Source organism: Xyrauchen texanus, chromosome 34 (assembly GCF_025860055.1).
Source record: "Xyrauchen texanus isolate HMW12.3.18 chromosome 34, RBS_HiC_50CHRs, whole genome shotgun sequence".
NCBI lineage: Eukaryota > Metazoa > Chordata > Actinopteri > Cypriniformes > Catostomidae > Xyrauchen > Xyrauchen texanus.
Window position 1 is genome coordinate 25,288,279 of NC_068309.1, and position 24,763 is coordinate 25,313,041.

At 42.2% G+C, this 24,763-nt stretch overlaps 2 protein-coding genes and 3 non-coding genes across 6 annotated transcripts in view; all 5 read right to left on the minus strand.

Annotated features, from left to right (window-relative positions):
• Positions 1–957: 957 nt before the first annotated feature.
• On the minus strand, positions 958–20,386 carry LOC127628071 (methionine adenosyltransferase 2 subunit beta). 2 transcript variants are annotated; one of them, XM_052104749.1, is made up of 7 exons: positions 20,272–20,386; positions 4,399–4,593; positions 4,139–4,253; positions 3,906–4,052; positions 3,518–3,711; positions 3,062–3,175; positions 958–1,410 (listed from the first exon to the last, which is right to left on the minus strand). In XM_052104749.1, the coding sequence occupies exons 1-7, from the start codon at positions 20,299–20,301 to the stop codon at positions 1,234–1,236; spliced, it is 972 nt and encodes a 323-aa protein (XP_051960709.1). In that variant the 5' UTR covers positions 20,302–20,386; the 3' UTR covers positions 958–1,233. The 2 variants fall into 2 exon arrangements, with proteins under 2 accessions (XP_051960709.1, XP_051960708.1); XM_052104748.1 differs by lacking the exon at positions 20,272–20,386 and adding an exon at positions 19,476–19,664.
• A 134-nt stretch (positions 20,387–20,520) lies between these two features.
• LOC127628087 (collagen alpha-1(XXIII) chain-like) overlaps positions 20,521–24,763 on the minus strand; it is a 172,009-nt gene continuing 167,766 nt past the window's right edge. The window contains exons 29-30 of the mRNA XM_052104770.1: positions 22,772–22,810; positions 20,521–22,173 (exon numbers count right to left, since the gene is read on the minus strand). Of these exons, the coding sequence (XP_051960730.1) occupies positions 22,123–22,173; positions 22,772–22,810 (90 nt within the window). The 3' untranslated portion in view covers positions 20,521–22,122. The remainder of the gene's footprint in view (positions 22,174–22,771; positions 22,811–24,763) is intronic.
• trnav-aac (transfer RNA valine (anticodon AAC)) lies at positions 20,581–20,653 on the minus strand. The gene has a single exon. It is a non-coding gene; the product is annotated as a tRNA-Val (tRNA).
• On the minus strand, positions 21,352–21,424 carry trnav-cac (transfer RNA valine (anticodon CAC)). The gene has a single exon. It is a non-coding gene; the product is annotated as a tRNA-Val (tRNA).
• On the minus strand, positions 23,573–23,645 carry trnav-aac (transfer RNA valine (anticodon AAC)). Its single transcript has one exon. It is a non-coding gene; the product is annotated as a tRNA-Val (tRNA).

The following is a 24,763-nucleotide window of genomic DNA, read 5'->3' on the forward strand; positions in this document are numbered from 1 at the left end:
CGCCTTATCATTAATATATATTTTTTCCGTGATACATGATATTACCTTAAGTGGGTGTGAATCTATACCAGTCATTGAATGGAAGTCATTTTCAGAAATGGCCATATCCGATTATCTGTCAAAAACTCAGGGGTATAGTAATATTTGTAACAATTAAACAAAAATGAAATCTTATAATCATAACAGAGTTAATTTCCAATAGGAAACATTTATAGAATTGCAGTTAAAGGAATATTCCAGGTTCAATAAAAGTTCAATCGGTAGCATAATATTGATTACCACACAAAATCATTATGTATCATTCATCCTTAAAAAAAAAAAGAAAAAAAAAAAAGAAAAAATCAAGATTACAGTGAGGCACTTACAGTGGAAGTGAATGGGGCCAATTTTTTGAGGGTTTAAAGGCAGAAATTTGAAGCTTATAATTTTATATAAGCACTTACATTAATTACGTTATTTTTGTAAATCATAATTTTTATGGTCGTTTTAGGGGTTTAGTTTGGTTCAATTTGACATGACGTCTTGTGGCTATATTTTTAAAACTGCGAGTGCTTTAACGTTCACGAATTGGCCCCATTGACTTGCATTGTAAGTGCCTCACTGTAACCCAGATTTTTTCGTTTTTTAATGGAGGGACAGGTCCAAATTGATTTTTGTGGTAATCAACATTATGCAACAAATGCTATTGATTGAGCTTAACTTGTATTGAACCTGGAATATTCCTTTAACACAGTAATAATGAGGCAAGGTTACTGGTTTAGTTTGTTACATTAAATAATATGTAGATGCTGTGCTTCGATAACACTGTATATGCATGTTATAACTGCTATGGTTATTTCCAAATGTGTTGCCTTATCTATCATCAAATAACAATATTGCTACATAGATTATCTTGTTTATTATATACATCAATATTAATGTTCAGAAACAAATAAGTGAGGCTATATTTTTTTTTTCCTGATACTTTATTTATAGTGCACTCATTTCTTCAAGTAATAGACAGAACAGAAACTGAAGATATCTTCTGTTACTTTATCTTACATTCACGTCTTCAACTTTGTTTAAATGTAAATTCACACAAAACACATAACGGTACATACCTCTTGGCTACAATAAATGTATACTTGATCATACAGTAAAACAAAGGTGCTGAACATGTTAAGAGCATGAACCTGTTTTATTAATTCTGAACATGTAAAGTGTGTGGCCCTGTTGTGGGATATCCTTGTTGCCTCAGTGAAAGACAGTCTGCCTCCATCGTTTGTCATGCTGGAAGGGCCAGAGACTGTCCCTTATGGCAGTTTTGAAAGGGGTCGGGTCCATGCTCAGTCCAAGGAGCTCCAAACGAGAGCACTCTAACTGGGCGTTTTGTGGCCTCTGAGCCCCTGCTCCAGCGGGCTGCTCTGTCATCTATACACACATACACACAAATGAATTAAATAACAAAACTGATGAATGTTAAGATTAGAAAGTTATTTGCCTAAGTCATATTATAAATACTATACTTTATATTTTATTTATAAACTCAGCAAAAAAAAAAAAGAATCGCCCTCTCACTTTCAACTGCTATTATTTTCAGCAATCTTAACGTGTAACTATTTGTATGAACATAAAAAGACGGGGGGAGGGGTGGGGGTTCGAAATCAAAAGTAACATTCAGTATCTGGAGTGGCCACCAGCTGCATTAAGTGGACTGCACCAGATTTGCCAGTTCTTGCTGTGAGATGTTGCCCCACTCTTCCACCAAGGCACTTGCAAGTTCCCAGATATTTCTGGGGGGAATAGCCCTAGTCCTCACCCTCCGATCTAACAGGTCCCAGACGAGCTTAATGGGATTGAGATCCGGGCTCTTCGCTGGCCATGACAGAACACTGACATTCCTGTCTTGCAGGAAATCATGCACAGAACGAGCAGTATGGCATGTGGCATTGTCATGCTGGAGGGTCATGTCAGGATGAGCCTGCAGGAAGTGTACCACATGAGGGAGGAGGATGTCTTCCCTGTAATGCACAGCATTGAGATTGCCTGCAATGACAACAAGCTCAGTCCGATGATGCTGTGACACACCACCCCAGACCATGATTGACCCTCCACCTACAAATAGATCCCACTCCAGAGTACAGGCCTCGGTGTAACACTCATTCCTTCGAAGATAAACGCAAGTCTGATCATCACTCCTTGAAAGACAAACGGCGACTCGTCAGTGAAGGGCACTTTTTGCCAGTCCTGTCTGGTCCAGCGAAGGTGGGTTTGTGCCCATAGGCGACGATGTCTGGAAAGGACCTGCCTTACAACAGGCCTACAAGCCCTCAGTCTAGCCTTTCTCAGCCTATTGCGGACAGTCTAAGCACTGATTGAGGGATTGTGCGTTCCTGGTGTAACTCTGGCAGTTGCTGTTGCCATCCTGTACCTGTCCTGCAGGTGTGATATTCGGATGTACCGATCCGGTGCAGGTGTTGTTACAAGTGGTCTGCCACTGCGAGGATGATCAGCTGTCCTTCTCCCTGTAGCGCTGTCTTTGGCATCTCACACTACGGACATTGCAATTTATAGCCCTGGCCACATCTGCAGTCCTCCATGCAGCATGCCTAAGGCACATTCATGCAGATGAACAGGGACCCTGGGCATCTTTCTTTTGGTGTTTTTCAGAGCCAGTAGAAAGGTCTCTTTAGTGTCCTACGTTTTTATAACTGTGACCTTAATTGCCTACCATCTGTAAGCTGTTAGTGTCTTAATGTCCGTTCCACAGGTGCATGTTCATTAATTGTTTATGGTTCATTGAACAAGCATGGAAAACATTGTTTAAACACTTTACAATGAAGATCTGTGAAGTTATTTTGATTTTTACAAAATGATCTTATAAATACAGTGTCCTGAAAAAGGGACATTTCTTTTTTTGATGAGTTTATATAGTTTACATTACAAGTACATTTCATGTATAGCTATAATCTGTTTGTGGATACATGCAAGGGTAAGAAATATGCAGACTAAACTGACTGTACTAAGGACAAAGGATTTGATGATGTTATCTTTTCAGGGCCTTAGCTTTTTGTTTACTCACTGGTATTAGATGACTGCTAGACAGGTTGAAAGCATCTGCTATTGCACAAGCAATTTCATATTTGGTCATCTGCTCTTTTCCAGAGTAATGGAATATTCCACGCAATGAAGGGTCCTGAAGGCAACATAAACATACTGTATTGAAATCAGTGTGGACATATGAGAACAGAATCTCTGCCTGCAGAATTCCACAGAAAGCTCTGCAGATTTCAACACCTATCATTTACAAAGTTCCACGTGTTCTTATCCCCATGTGTATTCATTTCTAATATTTGGACAAATTTGATAATGATATCAGCAAAAAATAGAAGTGTAGTTCTTTCAGCTCCATTTAACCAAATGTATCATATTTATTCTATTCTGCTGATTTTCCCCACAATCAGCACAGAAAATGTCAACAGAAATCATGTGGAGTAAATAGTAAAATACTGAGTGCTATATACATGCCAGTGCTCACCTGAAGGGCCTTCTCAGCCATGGTCCGACAGACACGTGCCACATCATTGGTGTAGGTGGGGAAGCGTTGTTGACAGTGGTCTAAGTTGCTGCTCTCAGCTCCCTCCTGAACACTGTCCCACAATACTGTCACTGCACTCTCTTCAACCTTCTCCACCTCTCCATAAAGAATGGGCACTCGCAGTATAGCTGCACCTGGGAAGAGCAAATGCAAAGAAGTTATTAAAAGGCACAACTGTTTTGTCTTTGCTCAACGGTATTAGCAGCAAATGTAAAATTATTAAAACTTGTTTTATATCATCTCACTTGAGACCATGACATAAACTTATCTTGGATAAAACAAAACTAAAAATTAAGATTTTCCAATATGGTTGAAAGGTTGACCATACCTGGGCAGTGTCTGAGTATCTCCCTCTCACCCTCCAACTTAGACTTCCCATACAAATTCAAAGGATTGGGGGCATCATTTTCTCCATAGGGGGGATTACGTCCATCAAAAACGTAATCTGTGCTGATGTAGATGAGGAAAATGCCACCTGTAGAAAAAAGTATTATAGAGAACTTTGATGAGAAATATTATATTGTTTGAACTATCCCAACAGTAATTTGCTGCTTTACCGACCTGCTTCTTTGGCCAGTGTTGCGCATGCATGCACATTCAAGTTCATGGCTGCTTCAGTGTGACGTTCCACCACGTCTGGCCTCCTCTCAGCAGCACAGTGCACAATAACATGAGGCTGAAATCCACAACATGGGACAAATCTTTATTTAGTTTTGACACATCAGGGAAGAAAAGGTTACAGGTGCTAGTGGCAAAGTTGGGGAGTAGTAGAACAGAAGGTGATCTTTCTGGTTGTAATATCATACTAAGTTTCTCATCACCTGAAAGCCCTGAATGACCCCTTGCACTGCATCTTCATCCAGTAGATTACACTTCAGGAAACAAGGCCGGGCCCGGTTGTAGCCACACCCCAAAGCATCCCAGTCATTGTTCTTAAACTCTTTGTAAACAGCACGCCCAAGTAGCCCTGTCGCACCTGTCACAAGCACCCGCCGGTATGGCGTGTAAACATCATCCTAGATGGCAGACCAAAGGTCATAGCAAGATTAATTTGAGTGATGTGATTCCATAACTATTCATAATTATTTAAAAACTGAACCCATTAAAAAAAATGCATAAAACATTTGTGAATTAGGTTAATCTAGGTCACCCCAATAGTTCAGACTAATAAATTATACCTTAATCATATGAAAATATAGAGTTTAGCTGTCCCACATTACCCTAATTCCCTCTATATAACAGCGTCATTCATTATATACTTCCTGTTATGATGGTAAGTGAGGACCCAAAAGCGATGTAGCAAAACAGAGTCTTTTAATGAAGCTCAGGGAATAATGTCAAACACAAAGTCTTCTCCTTGAGAGGAATACAAACAAACAGCCCGCAGAGAGGGCGATAAAAAACTGAACAAAACAAGAACTTCCTTAGATCCCGAGCAAGTCCATGGGCAACAGACAGGGTAAGCGGAGAGTAACACTTAGTGAGAATCCGACAAAGAATGCAGCGAGAGCAAGGGGAGAAATAGAGAGCTTAATCAGAGGAGGGAGGGAACAGGTGGGAAGGAATACAGGGGAGATGAGAAACAGCTGGAAGAGGAGAGAAGGAGAGGGAAGGTAACATATAACGATCAACAGAGGGCGGCAGAGTAGAGGGAAAGAACAGAAGTGAGACATACCAAGAGAAGACATGACAGTACCCCTCCCTCAACGAGAGCCTCCTGGCGCTTCGAGGAGGGAACCTGGCGGCTACGGAGGAAATCATCGATAAGCGAACGGTCCAACACGTCCCGAGAGGGGACCCAACTTCTCTCTTCGGGTCCGTAACCCTCCCAATCAACCAGAAACTGATGACCACGACCCCGAGCGTGCATGTCCAGAATCTTGCGGACCCTGTAGATGGGAGCGCCTTCAACGCGAACGGGGAGGGAAGAGGGACGAGTGGGAGCGTGAAGAGCGGGCTTAACACAGGAGACGTGGAAAACTGGGTGGACGCGGCGCAGATAGCGGGGGAGAAGAAGTCGCACCGCGACGGGACTAATAACCTGCGAGATGCGGAACGGACCGATGAAGCGCGGAGTCAATTTACGAGAGACAGACTTAAGGGGAAGGTTGAGAGTGGATAACCAAACCTTCTGGCCGCGACAATATCTGGGGCTCTTAGTTCTACGCTTGTTAGCAGCCCTCACAGTCTGGTCCCTATAACGGCAGAGAGCTGATCTAACACCCCTCCAGGTGCTTCGCAACGTTGGACAAAAGCTTGAGCGGAAGGGACGCTGGAGTCGGCGATTTGCGGCGAGAACAGCGGAGGTTGGTACCGAGGCTGCTCTGAAAAGGAGACAGGCCGGTAGCAGACGACGGAGGCGAATTATGGGCGTATTCTGCCCAGGGAAGGTGTTCGGACCAGGATGCGGGATTACGGAAAGAAAGGCTGCGCAAGATGCGGCCGACAGTCTGATTGGCCCGTTCAGCTTGACCGTTAGATTGAGGGTGGAAGCCGGACGAGAGACTGACGGAAGACCCCATCAGCGACAAAACTCCTTCCAAAACTGGGACGTAAATTGCGGACCTCTATCCGAAACAATATCAGAGGGAGGCCATGAATTCTGAAAATATTTTCGATGATTATTTGCGCCGTCTCTCTGGCGGAGGGGAGCTTAGTGAGGGGGATAAAATGGGCCGCCTTAGAAAATCGATCGATGACAGTGAGAATGACTGTATTGCCCGCCGACGCAGGGAGTCCGGTGATGAACTCTAAGGCGATGTGTGACCACGGTCGAGAGGGGATGGGAAGTGGTCTGAGAAGTCCGGCCGGAGAAGAGTTCCCTGACTTGGTCTGCGCGCAAACGGAACAAGCCGCCACGAAACGACGCATGTCACGTTCTCGAGTGGGCCACCAAAAACGCTGGCGAATGGAAGCGAGTGTGCCCCGAACGCCGGGGTGACCAGCCAACTTGGCCGAGTGAGCCCACTGAAGAACGGCCAGGCGGGTAGGGGCGGGAACGAAGAGGTGTCTAGGACAGGTGCGCGGCGAGGGAGTGAGAGCGAACGCTCGTTTAACCTGCCTCTCTATTCCCCAGACAGTTGACCCAACGATACGGGCCGTAGGGAGAATCCCCTCGGGGTCCGTGGGGACTTCAGGGGAATAGAGACGTGACAAGGCATCGGGCTTGGTGTTCTTGGAACCAGGGCGGTAGGAAATAATGAAATCAAATCGGGCGAAAAACAGAGCCCAATGAGCCTGGCGCGCGTTGAGTCGTTTGGCAGAACGAATGTACTCTAGGTTCCGATGGTCACTCCAAACGACAAAAGGAACGGTCGGCCCCTCCAACCACTGTCGCCATTCGCCTAGAGCTAGGCGGATGGCGAGCAGCTCGCAGTTACCCACGTCGTAGTTACGTTCAGACGGCGACAGGCGATGAGAAAAGTACGCGCACGGATGGACCTTGTTGTCCGAGGGAGAGCGTTGGGAAAGGATGGCTCCCACGCCCACCTCTGACGCGTCAACCTCAACCACGAACTGTTTGGACAAATCAGGTGTAACAAGGATGGGCGCGGACGTAAAGCAGTTCTTGAGGAGATCAAAGGCCCCCTGGGCTGAAACGGACCATCTAAAGCACGATTTGACAGACGTAAGGGCAGTCAGGGGGGCGGCCACCTGACTGAAATTACGGATGAAACGTCGATAAAAATTGGCGAAACCGAGAAAGCGCTGCAGCTCGACGCGCGACTTAGGTACGGGCCAGTCTAAAACGGCATGGACCTTTGCAGAATCCATTCTAATACCCTCTGCAGAAATGACAGAGCCGAGAAAACTAACGGAGGCGGCATGGAAAGTGCATTTCTCAGCCTTCACGTAAAGACGGTTCTCTAATAGGCATTGGAGGACGTGACGCACATGCTGGACATGAATTTGGAGAGACGAAGAGAAAATCAGGATGTCGTCGAGATAAACGAAAACAAAGATGTTTAGCATGTCTCTCAGGACGTCATTAATTAGTGCCTGAAAAACGGCAGGGGCGTTTACGAGGCCGAACGGAAGAACCCGATATTCAAAGTGCCCTAACGGAGTGTTAAACGCTGTCTTCCACTCGTCCCCCTCCCTAATGCGAACGAGATGGTAAGCGTTACGCAGATCCAATTTGGTGAAAAACTTAGCTCCGTGCAAGATCTCGAAAGCTGATGACATAAGAGGGAGCGGGTAACGATTCTTAACTGTTATGTCATTCAACCCTTGATAATCAATACAGGGGCGCAAGGAACCGTCCTTCTTCTGAACAAAAAAAACCCCTGCCCCGGCGGGAGAAGAGGAGGGGACAATAGTACCGGCATCGAGAGCTACGGATAAATAATCCTCGAGAGCCTGACGTTCGGGAGCCGACAACGAGTAAAGTCTTCCCCGGGGGGGAGTGGTTCCCGGGTGAAGTTCGATACTACAATCATAAGAACGATGGGGGGGAGGGAAGTGGCCCGGGAACGACAGAACACCGTCCGCAGATCGTGATACTCCTCCGGTACCCCCGACAAATCACCAGGCTCCTCCTGACGCCCTGCAGGTGGCAGCAGAGCCAGTCCAGCAGAGATGGACAGGAAGAGTGGTGCAAGACCTCGAAGGAGAGACCAGAGTAGTAGCGCTCACCAGTAGCTCTCCTCTTACTGGCGAGCACTGGCCTCTTACCGGGCAGGAGGTCACGAAGTGTGAAGCAGAACCGCAGTAGAGGCAGAGACGGTGGGTGATTCTCCGCTCCTCTTCCTTAGCCGAAATGCGGATGCCCCCCAGTTGCATGGGCTCAGGAACCAAGGTGGTGTCGGAGGGTGGTAGTGCTGCGGAGAGGGGAGCAAAGGAAAACGTGGACTCCTGGTCACGAGCTCGGTGACGGCGATCAAAACGTCTCTCTAGGCGAATAGCAAGCTCGATCAAGGCATCCATGCGGGAGGGAACCTCTCGGGAAAGAATCTCCTCCTGAATCTCCGTGCAGAGACCATCCAAAAAACGGGCGAGCAGCGCTGGCTCGTTCCAGTCACAGGAGGCTGCGAGAGTATGGAACTCAATGGAGTAGTCAGTAACAGACCGCTTACCCTGACGCAAAGACGATAAGACCCGGGATGCCTCTTCACCAAAAATAGAGCGGTCAAATACCCGTATCATCTCCTCCTTGAAATTCTGATAACAGTTAGTACATTCAGCCTCCGCCTCCCAGATGGTCGTTCCCCACTCTCGAGCCCGTCCAGAAAGGAGAGAAACAACGTAGGCGATACGGGCTCTGCTCTGGGCATAAGTAGTGGCCTGGAGAGAAAAAACAACGGTCACACTGGGTGAGAAAAGCACGGCATTCAGAGGGCTCACCAGTGTAGCACGGCGGGTTATTAATCCTGGGCTCTGGAGGCTCGGGAGCCCTGGAGGTGACCAGTGGCTTGGGGCGAAGGACAAGAATCTGCCTCGAAAGTTCGGAGACTTGAGCAGCCAGGCCCTCAATGGCGTGTCGTGCCGCAGACAGCTCTGCCTCATGTCTGCCCAACATTGCTCCCTGGTACTTGACGGCTGACAGGAGTGAGACCGGTGTCGCTGAGTCCATCTTGGTCGGATTCTTCTGTTATGATGGTAAGTGAGGACCCAAAAGCGATGTAGCAAAACAGAGTCTTTTAATGAAGCTCAGGGAATAATGTCAAACACAAAGTCTTCTCCTTGAGAGGAATACAAACAAACAGCCCGCAGAGAGGGTGATAAAAAACTGAACAAAACAAGTGCTTCCTTAGATCCCGAGCAAGTCCATGGGCAACAGACAGGGTAAGCGGAGAGTAACACTTAGTGAGAATCCGACAAAGAATGCAGCGAGAGCAAGGGGAGAAATAGAGAGCTTAATCAGAGGAGAGAGGGAACAGGTGGGAAGAGGATTAACGAGGAATACAGGGGAGATGAGAAACAGCTGGAAGAGGAGGGAAGGAGAGGGAAGGTAACATATAACGATCAACAGAGGGCGGCAGAGTAGAGGGAAAGAACAGAAGTGAGACATACCAAGATAAGACATGACACTTCCCAAGTTTGTACTGTCTAATTTTAAAGTGAGAGTTCACCCAAAAATTAAGAGAAAATTCTCTTATAATTTACTCACCCTCATGCCATCCCAGATGTGTATGACTTTCTTCTGCTGAACACAAATTAAGGTTTTTAGAAGAATATTTCAGCTCTGTAGGTCCTTACAATGTAAGTGAATGGGGTCCAGAAATGTGAAGGTCCATAAAGTCTATTAAGGCAGCATAAAATGTATTCATATGACTCCAGTGGTTAAATACATATCTTCAGAAGTGATATATTTTGTGTAATTTAGAAACATAAATATTTCTAATATGATATAATATATAAATATTCGGTCCTTCTCCACTTTCACATTCTTCTTTTGTTTTTGGCGATACACATTCTTTGTGCATATCCCCCTTTACTGGGCAGGGAGGAGAATTTATAGTAAAATAGGACTTAAATATTGACCTGTTTCTCACCCACACCTATCAAATTGCTTCTGAAGATAAAGATGAAACAACTAGAGTCGTATTGATACTTTTATGCTGCCTTTATGTGCTTTTTGAAGCTTCAAAGTCACTATTCACTTGCATTGTATGGACCTACAGAGCAGAGATATTCTTCTAAAAATCTTTGTGTTTTGCAGAAAGTCATACACATCGGGGATGGCAGGAGGGTGAGTAAACGATGAGAGATTTAAAATGTTTTGGGTGAACTATCCATTTAAAAGTTGTCAATATGCAAAGTTTTTAAAAACAGCTGTTTTGGATAGGATGTGCAATTGCCAAGATTTAAAACCAATGGTATCCAACTGTTATAGCATCTGGACACGCCCCTACAGCCTCATTGGCTATGACCACAAATAATGACTTGTCGTGTCTGATGGAAAAACATCTCAGTTACATACGCAACCTTGGTTCCCTGAGACAAAGGGAACAAGACATTGCATAGTAACGCATATGGGGAGTGCCTTCTTACACGACCTCTACAATAACGGCAATTTTCTAAAATGGGCTATGATGTTTGAGCCCTGCCTATTTTGGCACGAAACTGTAAGTTATAAAAACAGGTGCACAAACACCATTTCCTCAGAATTTCTGAGCCTCAAGAATGCTGAGTCTTGTCGTGCAGCTAGCGTTCGCAATGTCATGTTCCATTCATCTCAGGGAACAGAATCCCATCATGCTGCATGTCTTCCCAGAGAGGAATCATGGCGCCGCAGTCTTGTGGGAAGGCGACCGACATGAGTATGCCACAGTGAGTGATCCTCGTGCTGGCCAGGAGGAGAGCAGTCATAACGAATATATGAACTATAGTCAAATCAAATCACTTTATTGTCACACTACCATGTACACAAGTGCAACAGTAGGTGAAATTCTTGTGTGCAGTTCCAAGCAACATAGCAGTCATGACAGTGACGAGACATATACCAATTACAGTAAACAACATACTTACACAACACAATTTACATATCAAATGTACACATACTTACACAACACAATAATTATATACAATGCACAGTAGACAATACACACAATATAGAATACACAATATACAATAAGTAAGAGTATATGAAATATATATAAGTAGTTGTATTGAGGAGAATATGTTGATAGTCCAGTGTGAGATTATAGATGAATAAAGTGCAGTACTAATTATTGATCCTGATAGATCAAGTGTTCAACAGTCTGATTGCTTGGGGGAAGAAGCTATCATGTAATCGGCTGGTGCGGGTCCTGATGCTGCGATACGGCCTGCCTGATGGTAGCAGTGAGAAAAGACCATGGTGGCTGGAGTCTCTGATGATCCTCCAAGCTTTTTTCACACACTGCCTTGTATATATGACCTGGAGGGAGGGAAGCTCACCTCCGATGATGTTTCTGGCAGTTCGCACCACCCTTTGCAGGGCTTTGCAGTTGTGGGCGGTGCTATTGCCGTACCAGGCGGTGATGCAGCCAGTCAGGATGCTCTCTACAGTACTAGTGTAGAACCGTGTGAGGATGTGTTGGTTCATTCCAAACTTCCTCAGCCGTCTCAGGAAGAGGAGGCGCTGGTGAGCCTTCTTCACAACGGCCTCAGTGTGGACGGACCATGTGAGTTCCTCAGTAATGTGGACACCGAGGAACTTGAAACTGCTGACTCTCTCTACCGGTGCTCCGTTAATGGTGATGGGGCTGTGTTCTCCGTCTTTCTTCCTGAAGTCCACTACAAGCTCATTGGTCTTACTGACGTTGAGGGAGAGGTGGTGCTCCTGACACCAGCGTGTCAGTGTGTGCACCTCCTCTCTATAGGCTCTTTCACCATTGTCAGTGATCAGACCTACCACCATCGTATTGTCAGCAAACCTAATGATGGTATTGGAGCTATGTGTTGCCACACAGTCATGTGTGTATAGGGAATACAGGAGTGGGCTGAGAACACAGCCCTGCGGGGCTCCAGTGTGAGGGTCAGTGATGAGGAGGTGTTGCTGCCCATTCTAACCACCTGACGTCTGCCTGACAGGGTTTCCAGGATCCAGCTGCACAGCGAGCTGTTTAAGCCCAGAGCCCGGAGTTTCTCATCAAGCTTGGAGGGCACTATGGTGTTGAATGCTGAGCTGTAGTCTACAAACAGCATTCTCACATATGTGTTCCTTTTTTCCAGATGGAAGGGAGCAGTGTGTATTGTAGATGCAATGGCATCATCAGTGGAGCGGTTGTTGCAGTAGGCAAACTGCAATGGGTCCAAAGAGGTGGGCAGAACAGAGCAGATGTAATCTCTGATTAACCTCTCGAAGCATTTGCTGATGATGGGGGTCAGAGCAACAGGATGCCAGTCATTTAAGCAAGTGATTATAGCTTGCTTCGGTACAGGCACAATGGTTGATGTTTTGAAGCATGTGGGGACAACAGACAGGGAGAGGGACAGATTGAAAATGTCCGTAAAAACACCAGCCAGTTGATTCGTGCACGCTCTGATGACGCGGCCCGGAATGCCGTCTGGACCCGCGGCTTTACGGATGTTCACCCGTCGGAATGATCGGGTTACATCCACAACAGAGACGGAGAGTGAACCAACCTCTGTAGCGTCAGCCGCGAGTGCTCTCTCCGCGAGGGCGGTGTTATTGTCCTCGAAACGTGGATAAAATGTATATTGTATGAATGAACTCCTTATGAACCTAGATGGGAAGGGAGTTTATTTATAATGAAAATGCTTGTGACTTTATGGTAAATTATAACGGCCTGAATGCAGGTGGGTGTGTAAATGATGGGGACTCCATACTTAAAGGGAAGGGCATAAGTACATATATTTGGCCAATGAATAGCAAGTGCTCTAAACAGAGATGACTTGTGAAGAAAGAGACATTACGTCTAGGTTGTAAAACCTTGCGAATGTGTTTTGAGAAGACCATCCTGCTGCAAAACATATGTCTTGTAAGGACACACAATTCGTCCATGACCATGAGGAGGCCATGCCTCTACTTGAGTGTGCTTTAACACCAATTGGGCAAGTCTTACACTGAAACACGTAAGCCAGGGTAATTGCATCGACAGTCCAGTGAGAGAGCCTTTGCTTGGAGACCGACATTCCATTTGTCTCCATGGAATACATTTAAAACCCAGAAATGTCTTATTTTGAAGGAAATATGTTTATCCCAGTATGCTTGTGTATTTCTGTTATATCAAACTAGTTAAGATTGTTTAGTTGTGTAGTTAAACTCTGAGGCCTTATATAAAGGGTCTTAAAATATATATTCACTTTTAAGTGTACCAAATACAAGTTTCTTAGTATCAAATTAAACCTTACGACTTGTCCTAGCTGAATATAAATATAAGGTTACATTAAAAGGTATTCTGCTATGTTTTACTGTCTTTTGAGTGATTCAACCCAAAATCCTGACCCGGTCGTAAATTATGCAATTGAAGAGCCTTGGCAGGACAAAGAAACCATCTCGCGCCCAACACAAAGGAGCCTCACTGGGCCAGTCCTCCCAGAGGAGGTGTGACCTCCCTACTTTAAAGTCAGGATCGAGGATTGAATCGCTCTCTTATCTCTTTTATCCTGCTCTTGTCCTTTGTCTCTTCTCTCTCCAAGCTCTCTTGCTTTTCTGTGTTACTTTCGTCAGACATGTCTTTTATTTTATTTGGCGTTTATCTCAGTCTTTTATTTGTCTTCGGACAAAGCTCAACACTTTACGTTTCTGGAGCAGTCCGATACCCTCCGGGTGAAAGGACTCTCTCTCAGCAACAACAACAGCCACTCCTAAGATGCTTTGAACTGCCCGCGAGCGATCCACGCTCGGGAAACACCAAGAGAAACCCTCCAGCTCACGGACGCAACGAGGACATTCACGCACACACGCAGTCTTGTTCAGCGACACAAAGGTCCATTTTGCAAGTATTATTCCATCTAAATTAAAATGCGTTAAAGTGTGTAATTCCCTTGCTGGCTCTTAAGGTTTAACTGTTGTAACAAGTTTGAACCCTGTAATCCCTTTTATTTTCCTTACTGTTTTCACTTTGTTTATTTTATGTTTGTTCTATGTTAAATGTTTGTTTGTTAAGTGTAGTGATATATCCTAGTTCCTTGTATTAAACCCAATTATACGCTTGATTGTCTGTGTTTGTTGGTCATAAAACAAAGCCTCTTTAATGTGCGATCTAAAGGTACGAGCTGATATTATCAAAGTAAGTTAACGTGCTTTTGATGAGTAAGCTTATATTAAGAATAACCCTTCTGGAAAATTGATCAAGAGCATCGAGCAACGTGGTTCGGCGGACGAACTGGTTGGTCGCGGTACGGGTCAATTCCATTAAGGTGTTCTGAAAATTAATATAGCCTGTCTGCATATGATGTATATTCCTAATTATAATTCATTGTGTTTAATTATCTATATATATCTGAAGCAGACTCTTGGACTATATAAGCCCTTTTTGGGGCGATTTAGAATGTATTGTTATCTAGTTCAAACCGTATGATTAATCATTGATTACGATCATTAAAATTAATTGTACATTCCCCAAACCTGAACCTAGATACCCTACAATGCTTAACGTATGCATGTAGTTCCTGCACAAGGCATAACAAATGCAATGATTGTACCTCATCCAAATTAAATGGAGGAGGGAAGAAGGCCTGAAGGTGAACTACCTGCGCTTTGAAGGGCGTGGTTAGGACCTTGGGTACATAGTCTTTCCTGGGTTAGACAGTAGCTCTTGAAAGACCTGGGTCAAACTCCAGACATGAATGTGTGTGCTTTGAAGAAAAAAGGGGCTCTTTTTTGAGAATGTATGAGCATCGCGTGCATTTGCAATGAGTGCTGTGTTCTTAATTGCATTTTGTATAGCATTTTTTTATTGCGTAGGACACAGAAACAACATTTTGCAAAACATTGTGAACAACTCCTTTCCTGACGAACAGCAGTGGGGAAATGAGGAACAGTGTTCTGTGTCTTTAATCGAGCCACCTTTGGAGCACCGGAAGGAACCACAGGCTCAGTTTTCCGCTTCAAAGCGGTGCACCCACTGGTGGCTCGGCGGCATCAGGTGCTGGCACTCACATAGCGGGCATGGGTCTTTTAGCCTGCGCTGAATTGAAACAGAGTGAGGGCGAGCCGTCTGTGCTATGCTCTGGGCATAAAGTGACTTATAGCTTGTGACTGCTGCCGAGTCGCAGCGTAATGCTCAGCAAACTTACTCACCGTTCGGCCAAAGAGGCCACCTGCAGACACTGGAGCATCCAACAAAGATGTTTTCTCTCTGTCACACATCTCCGTGAGGGTCAGCCACATATGCAGATCCAGAATGACCCACTCATCAAGGCGAGACAGCCGAGATTCCTCTGGGGGAGACCACTCAAGGTTGAGTTCTTCGACTGCCCTTGTAAGGACACAAAGCATCTCCATGTTAGTGGCGTGTACACGGTCCTCACCCTTGTTGGGGGGAGGGGCGTAGCATCATCCACTGACTGCTCGTCTGATTCAGCGAGAGACATGTCATCATAATTATCCTCATCATCACTTGCATCAGATCCACCGAACGAGACGAGGGCGCACACTCTTTCAGAGGGCTGGAGTTTGTCTCGCACATAGTGAATTGGGAAACTTGCACTTCGTGGAGATAGAGGGGCTTGCAGGGCATGTGATCCACCACAAATTCATCCTGCTCGAACTCGCGGCCCCGCCATGCCTCCTTGTGTGAATCTTCGGGTATCACAGAAGAGGGGGGTAGGAGGGCACAAGAGGTTGAATCGTCCCTCAGAATGAAGGCGATTTGTGAGCGAAGCGACTTGAGACTCATGTCCTCACAGTGAGGACACTGTCTCCATGAGAGCTGAATCTGCATGGGCGCGGCCCAGACAAAAACGCAGCTCTCATGCTGGTTTGATGGCGGGATGTGTATCTCGCACAATGAACACTTATGGAACGACATCTTGAAAAAAGACGCGAACACGTAAGTGGTTCTTTTAGAGATATAAATATATATATAAATAAATATATATATATCACACAAATTACAATAGCTTTTAAAGGATAATCTACACCTGCCGACGCACTGCGGAGAATCGGGATGCTGAAATCCGTTCAACAGCAAAGCATCAAGCGACAAGATGTTTGCTGGAGCACTGCAGGGGAGTGGAAAGTATTCTCGCTGCCATGAAGATTCTGCCCGCAGACTTCTGTGTATCGATAGCGAAGGTAGAGGGCTTCTAGACAAGAAATGATTGCTGTCTTGCAGGAAGAAATTCTGATGAAATGGTGTTTGAGCACCTGTTTTTATTTTCGCGCCAAAACAAGCGGTAGTGACAGGTGTCCTGGAAGATTGCGATGATTTTCTCTAAGTTGAAGAAAACTCTCAGAGTCTTGAGTTCCAGATGCCAAAGTTCAGTTTATTGAGAATCAACAAGCATGAGTCCAGTCAGCTGTCTGTCCTGACTCTATCCTCCTAAGTTCTCAGTTATATACCTTTTTGTTATCTCTTTGCCCATTATCTCTGACCAATAGAATAATTACCCTTGTCTCTTTCCCTCGCCACCAATATAGTTTATTTCCTCAGCTAATTAAATATTGGTGGCAAATCCCCATCTAATTATTTTTTAAAAACATACATCAACTGGTAACTCCACTTATTTTTGACATATGTCATAGTTCATGGTAAGAGTGCATTAATTTCAGAAACACCTGTGTATGAGAAAAACAGCCATGTCCCCTTCACATACCTTTTACCTTTGCCCTACATTTCAGTATACCCTCATAATGAGGCGGCCTTGTTTGTTCATACACAGTATCATTTAATTAATGAAAGAAAATACAAGCTTCAATGATTCTCAACTCATCAAGGCAAAACACCATGCCAGAAAACATATCATATAAGAGATATCTAACTTATTAAAAGTATTTTTGTAAGAAGTGCATCCTGTGTTTTAATGAGACACACCATATATTTTAGAGATACGTGTCGGCATAAAGGAAATACATCAAGAATATATGTCAAAATACTACTAATTAACAGAAACAGCAAAACACCAGCTGCAAGAATACAAGACACCATTCATATAATAACTGATTAAAGAAGTACATCCTGTATTTCAAGGTTGTATACCATTCTTTGTGTTTTCTGCAGCATCAACACTTTTAGTAACCTCATATGCTCTCTCCTGGCTCACACAAAGGCCTAGAAACTCATATAAGTATTTTGATATATAAAAACACACTAGAAGATTTTGAAAAATATACAATACAGGCCATTGGAGAACGAGTCTGCTCTAAGAGCCGGTGCTTTTAGGTGAACGTTGGGAGCCGGCTCTCATATCAGAAGAGCCAAATCTATTTATAAAAATATATATAAAAAATAAGATATGAATAATCAAAAGATTTAAATGCACTAATTCAAAGAATGAAAACATTTATTAAATAATATAGGCCTAAAAGCTCAAACACACACACATATGTTCTGACTGTCTTCTCAGACTAACAGCCTCACCTGTTGTTCCTGTCAATCAGACATGCAGTGGCAAGCAATGAACCAAGGATGCGTGAAGGAGGGCGGAGCCAACATATTATGTATAGATTGTACTTGTTTTGAATTATTACATTAATATGCACTTTGTTTATATACATTAAAAAAAAGTTATACTTTAAAAGCACACGTATAGCATCCTTTTTTACATTTATTTTAATTTGCAAATTGTTATTTATTTTTCTTTGAAATGGTGCAATATTCTATAATGCTGTTCAGATTGCATTCGTTTAGAATGTTAGATTTATATGCACTTTGCTTATATAAAAAGTTCTACTTTAAATGCAAACGTTTAATTGCATTCTTTTTCATAAAAAACCCAATGCATTTTTAAATACATTGTGGTTAAGGTTTAACACCAATTATAGTCAAATGATCGCAAACTGTTTGACTTGGAAAAAATACAAAACATGTTTTTTAAAGATCCGTTTGGGAGCCAAAAGAGCCGGCTCTTTTTAGTGAGCTGAGCCGAACGAGCAGGCTCAACAGCCGGAATGCCCATCACAAACAGGCGGAGCTCAAACCACATACATAATGGAACTGATGGAGTGAAATCACGAAGATGGTAAGTGATTAAGGTTAGAGATTAAACAACATCACTAAACATTCAAGTGTATGTGGTATGGCAAAAAAGAAATCTGAGGAAAGGGTCGTGCTAGGAACAAGTTTTGGGAAGTTAATCTGAACTCGCCATTGTCGTTTCGACGAACATGTGTTCTCGTGTTAAAAATGTGCTGCTAAAGTACGCATAACATTTACTACTTTATATGTTTTAAGTGCGACACGAAAAACAAGGTCATAAATACAGTTGACATCGGACGTTGTTAATGTTTCGTCTTGTATTATCGTCTGAGGTAAATTATATTTGCCACCTTGATTTTCGTAAAATGTTATCTTGTTTTTCAATGTGTGCGTTATGACATCTTGCTGATAGTCAAGATTTGTTCGTTTATGGTTGCCTAAAATTCGACGGACATTCGCATTGACAAATGAAAATCTGATCTGATTTTTTTACATGGTGAAACAGACTCGGAAACGGCCTATTTTGAAAAAAAAAAAAACATCGGCGTTAGATTTAGATCTCTTGATTGGATATATTTTTTCAGCCTCATTCTTGCACGCGCACAGACACATCCACGAGCTTAAACACCAAATGATTGGGCAAATAACTTTTTAATGAAATTAAATATTTGATAGCTGAGGAAAGATGCTGCGCACAGGTGTTTAGTCGGTCAAGCGCCACCTTCAGCCTGTTTAGTGGTCGTACAACTGGGTCTGATTTCGGTTGTAATGCTGAAAGTTCTCATCATAATTTTTAAAACAATATGTCTGCTCTATAAACCGAAGCATTTTTGAAAAAGTTGCACTAAATTATATAATTTCAGTGCAATTTGTAAAGTTATGAAATTTAGTTTTGCATTTGTTTTGGTTTTGCATTCTGAAGCACAATAAGCACAATGTTTACTGCAACTTGTGTGCATGATATCTCTTGACTCGCTTCTAGACAGGAAACTGGTTAAATGTATTTAAGGGATTAGCCTACATGAGGGTTTAAATGCAATTCCACTGAATCTTGAGTTTCATAAACTACACAGCAGTTTTAGTATAAACATCAATCCCTAAGAACCGTTTTATTCTCTTTTTGAGGCAGCATTGAAGCGCTGGCTAAATATAAAATGGACACCTGCATTCGTGTTCAGCAGATGCTCTTCTGCGAAAACTGAAATGTGCGTCTCTACAACAATAACTGTTTATGATTAAACTAGTAATGACACATAACGGATATCCCCTCAATATGCCTATGGATTATAAGGTTTTGTTTAATAAAGTGGAGTTAGCTTGTAACCCGCGTTGTTGCTGCCGAGAATTTCCACCAAAAGCCTTACCTGAGCAAGCTCAACATGTCCGGGTTTGAAATGTATCTTAAGCTCTTTATCTCTGATACTCATTTCAGTGTGGCTATAGTTGTTACCATATTATGGAACAGCGAGCTCTATTTCTAATGCGCCACTCAATGCACAAACCCTGTTAGATCGACTGGTTTATGCTGTAAAATTAGGCCCTCATTCGATCTGATCTATAAAACATATGCACGTAACGCTGATGTCTAAAATACTTGTGTAGATGTTTTGCACATCAGTGAACGTGTATCCCATCCGGGCACAGTCAGCATAAGCAAAGACAAATGTTGTAGCACATCATCGCGGCGCAGTCTGTACCCAGTCTGGGGTTCTCATTCAAATCTTTCGGTTGTTTTATCTGGGGAACTCTTTCCCTATCTAAGTGTAACATAAATATTGTAAACCAAAATATGTACAAGTGCATATATCATGAATTACAAAACAGTAAAGATTTCCTCGTGTAAACGTTCTAAAAGTATTGTAACGACAGAATGACAAAAAAGAAAGCGGCTATAAGCTAATAGCCCAGAAACGCTTCCAAACGGATCTAAAATTATGACTTAGTATTAAGTATTTATTAGTACTCGTACTTATTAGTAGTGTTTTTATTTTACTAAACTAAACCTTTTTGGTAAACATTTAGACTGTCAGATTTGACGTGACCCACTGTTTAAATGTTAGCTTGCTAAAGAGATGCAACTGAATTTCTGAACAGCATATATGCTAATGCTGCATTAAATCATTAGGACATATGATCCATTTTCATTTAGCAAAAAAGTACCTGATCTCCCCCGTAGTTAAAACCAGGCATATTTGGATTATATGCAGCAGAAGTGTTAAGCCTTCGTACAGTAATGTTATTTCACCTCTTACACCAGCAGAAGGGCTTATTTCAGTATAAAAGTCCTTGTGCGTGTACAGTATCGTGAATGGTTGCGTGTTTCTTTTTTGGATGTCGTTTAAAGAAAAAAACAAACAAATGTATTTGTAACACTTTATAGTAAGGTTTCATTCTTTAACATTGGGTAATGCACTAGGGATCATGAACAAACAATAACCGCTGTAAGCTCTAAAAAAAGACTTTAAAATTTGTTTCCGCCCGGTTTCGAACCGGGGACCTTTCGCGTGTTAGGCGAACGTGATAACCACTACACTACGGAAACGTTAGTATAGGAGAATTATGGGTAGTGTTTTGACTGTTTAGTCTCCTTGTAGTGTTTTTATTTAATCACATTTGAAAGTGTAACTATAGTTATTATAATTTTACTTAAATTTTACAATTACTTGGTTGTTAGTGTTTGACTTGTAGCTCCAACAAATGGAGCTAAAAAGAAGTTATAGGTAAAGTCAAGTCTCATGAGCAAGTCAGAAATGAGATCTGTTCGCTTTGAAAAATAGGCATAGTTCATAATTTTACACAATATAGAGGAATTATCCTTCCACACATTGATTTGTCAAACTAGCTTGTGCTGATAGTATGCTATTTTGATAATGAATGTGTGTTTGTATCTACTGTACAAATGTAGCAAGCAGTATTGAGAATTATTTATTCTCTTTATTCATTATTGCATGCTATGTCATTGTGCATTGTTAAAATACACTTTTCTCTCATCAGTGATCTAGATCTGCAGGTCACTGTTTTGATAAACATCTTCAGATTTTGGCTTCACAGAGCCACCAGAAATGATCTCCATGGATAGACATAATACAAAACATTTGGATAATAGCCATTTTATGTAATTAATATTGTCCTCACTTGATCAGTATAATGTTGAATCAAATTATTTATGGTCATGTTAAGTTGGGCAAAATGAAAAAAGGTAATGTTTAATACTTTTTTGGTTAAAAAAAAAAAGAAAGTTGTTTCCGCCCGGTTTCGAACCGGGGACCTTTCGCGTGTGAGGCGAACGTGATAACCACTACACTACGGAAACTATATTTAAGGGAATCATGGATAATTTTAAGTCTCCTTAATTTTAATAAATTTTTTTGTTTGATTTGTAACTGCACATAATAGAGTATCATACATTATTAGATATTATCTAATTTTGCAAAGCTTTCAAAACGTATATCTAACATTTCTGTAAAATAAAGATGCAATGTCAAAGACTGAATGATAAATGTAAATAAAATGAAAACAAACAGTTTGATTACATTGTTACCATATTATTGGTATTATTGCTAATGCTGGGAGTTGCTTGTCACTCTAGGAATGTATGATATTTTTTAGCTTTTACAAACTTTAAACAAAAGTAAATGTAGAAAAGAAACAATTATTGGACATAATACACATAATGCATGGTACAGAGTTATTCACACAATGAATCTAAGTAGCTTTAAAGAAGTAAATTGTAATTATAAAAATAAAAATTACAGATAAAATATCAAAGTAATTTATTCAATATGAGGGTACTTATGAACACCAGACTTTAAACAACAACAAGATATTATGCTGTTTTCTATTGACAATAATTTCCTGAGTACAAATTTGTCCATATGTACACCAGTACAAATCCAGTGCAACGCCCTTATCGGTTTCCTGCCTGTAGTACAGACGAGCCCTTTCATTTGGGGCATCCAGCTCACCAATGGCAATGTATCCTTCTTCAATGTGTAACCCATTCTGTGTACTTTAGGGCTGAAGTGACTGCTTGGCTTTGCCCCCCTGCCCTGAAGCCTCCTCCTTTCAAAGAAAACATTTAATGAAGAGTGGATGGGGTTGGTTGTTTCAATTGATGCCCGAAAAGTAAGAAGTCATAATTTGCAGACACATTGGTCAGTCTGTTAGAAGGTTCAGGGTTATTTTGGGTTAAGACCCATTTTCTCCTTAAGGACAGCAGAAGCATTCTCTGTGCATCAACAAGCAGTTAATGTCTCCTTTCAGTACCAGTACAAGTCTTGCCACCTATGGTGCTCTCTTGATTGCCTATTAACTTTCTAGCCTACTTGTTATTGTGGCAGTGTTGAGCCCCCTTTGTTAATGCAGCAATACAGACACACTTTTTTTTTTTGCAGGGGACTCCCATATGCAAACCCAATATATTACATAAGAGATTATTAAAAACTGGGAGGAAAAACGTAAATGTTATTGGCAAAATATGTACAAACTCCATGCTCCAGGTTAGTCATTACTGCAAGAGAGTAAGAGGACAAATCTGTTAGGAGACATACAGAGGAAGCATTCACAGTTGCAAACTCTATCTTCACTATTATAAAAAAGGATCATGATAAACTATTAGGAGTCACATTTTCAATATACCCTAAGTCATATGATTACAAACCTTATGCCAGCATCCAGGTATGGGCAGTCCATCTCGCCCCTGTGAATAGACAGGAGAATAAACTCAATGACTTGCACGTTCAATGGCTCATGGTACAATGGAGGCAGAAGGATCACACATCAAACCACCAATGATTATGAGATTGAAGGATTCACCTGCTTTGTAACAAAACCTAGTGAGCCGTCAACCCAGGAAGTATTTTAAGGCATCATAGGTTTTACTCCTTTGCGGTGAATGCATTATGATACCATAATGAAATAATCTGTGAAATAATAAATCCAAGATTGTGGACGTTGTGTAAAATGCTTATTATTAATACATTAAGGCTATATTTTATAAAAAAATATTGATCAAACAAAAAGTTCAGTGTAATTGCATTACACTGAATGATTATTTTACCCAATATCTCTGTGTGCTATGTATTTTATTTAGTGCTGTAATGATTCATCAAAATATCAATATTTTCAAAAAAAGATACATTAATATATAGGATTAAAATTATATTTATGGTTTGAGAGATTACAATTATTAATATGAACGGTGTTCATCAATCAGTCCGATGTTCCCTAAAAAAGGTGTTCTGCTGGGTGATGTTCCTCATTTTGTGCTGCCTGCTCTCTGTAGTAGTGCCTTTAGAGCAGGAGTTGCACTGCCCCCGGCTGAAATTTACTTGCAAAAACAAATGTATTTGTAACACTTTTCAGAAAGGTTTCATTGTTGAACATTGGGTAATGCAATAGGGATCATGAACAAACAATAACCGCTGTAAGCTTTAAAAAAAAAAAAAAAAAACTTAAAATTTGTTTCCGCCCGGTTTCGAACCGGGGACCTTTCGCGTGTTAGGCGAACGTGATAACCACTACACTACGGAAACTTTTTAAATACAATTAATCACACTAAATTAATGCGTTAAACTGCCGCCTGTCGAATCTCCCATACCGAGTACTTCAGTTGCTGGCTACAGTATGTACAGCACTCCAGATCAGTCACTTATGAGGTTTCATGTAACGATGTTGCATGTGTATTCAATAACTAGCAAGCAAGCTCCCAAGATTTGGGAACAGAGTTGCCGACCCACAGAGAAACACTTTTGGTAGGAAGGCTGAAGTTTAACTACAACACGCATCATGCTCATAATAAGTAGTAAAATAGACCAATTCCTTAACATTGCTATCATATTTATTCAAAGAATTCTGTAAGAAATTTCCATTTATAACTCAGACATACAAAAGCACAAAACCCAGATGGCTTCAGTACTGTGACCTATAATCTCACAGATCTGATTGAACTCATTGAGGTTAGATTTCAATTGTGTATGAGAGTTTTGGATTCTTAGAGATAAGAAATTGACTGAATTGCACCGAAGCACTCATCCATGCCAAGCATCTGAGTCAGATCTTGTTGTTGTGTACAGGGGAACCCAATGCACCAGGATTGAAACAACAAATGATGCAGGTAAGCAGACACACACACTAGACACTCACCTAAAGGATTATTAGGAACACCATACTAATACTGTGTTTGACCCCCTTTCGCCTTCAGAACTGCCTTAATTCTACGTGGCATTGATTCAACAAGGTGCTGAAAGCATTCTTTAGAAATGTTGGCCCATATTGATAGGATAGCATCTTGCAGTTAAACGATGCCCAATAGGCACTAAGGGGCCTAAAGTGTGCCAAGAAAACATCCCCCACACCATTACACCACCACTACCACCAGCCTGCACAGTGGTAACAAGGCATGATGGATCCATGTTCTCATTCTGTTTACGCCAAATTCTGACTCTACCATCTGAACGTCTCAACAGAAATCGAGACTCATCAGACCAGGCAACATTTTTCCAGTCTTCAACTGTCCAATTTTGGTGAGCTCTTGCAAATTGTAGCCTCTTTTTCCTATTTGTAGTGGAGATGAGTGGTACCCGGTGGGGTCTTCTGCTGTTGTAGCCCATCCGCCTCAAGGTTGTGCGTGTTGTGGCTTCACAAATGCTTT

Excerpts from the sequence above, each read along its gene's own strand:
- LOC127628071 (XM_052104748.1), bottom strand. The coding sequence starts at position 19,538 with ATGAGTATCAGAGATAAAGAGCTTAAGATACATTTCAAACCCGGACAT. Across the intron at positions 4,254-4,398 it reads GGGTCATTCAGGGCTTTCAG|CCTCATGTTATTGTGCACTG; the intron begins GTGATGAGAAAC and ends TGTGGATTTCAG. Across the intron at positions 4,053-4,138 it reads AACACTGGCCAAAGAAGCAG|GTGGCATTTTCCTCATCTAC; the intron begins GTCGGTAAAGCA and ends TTTTTTCTACAG.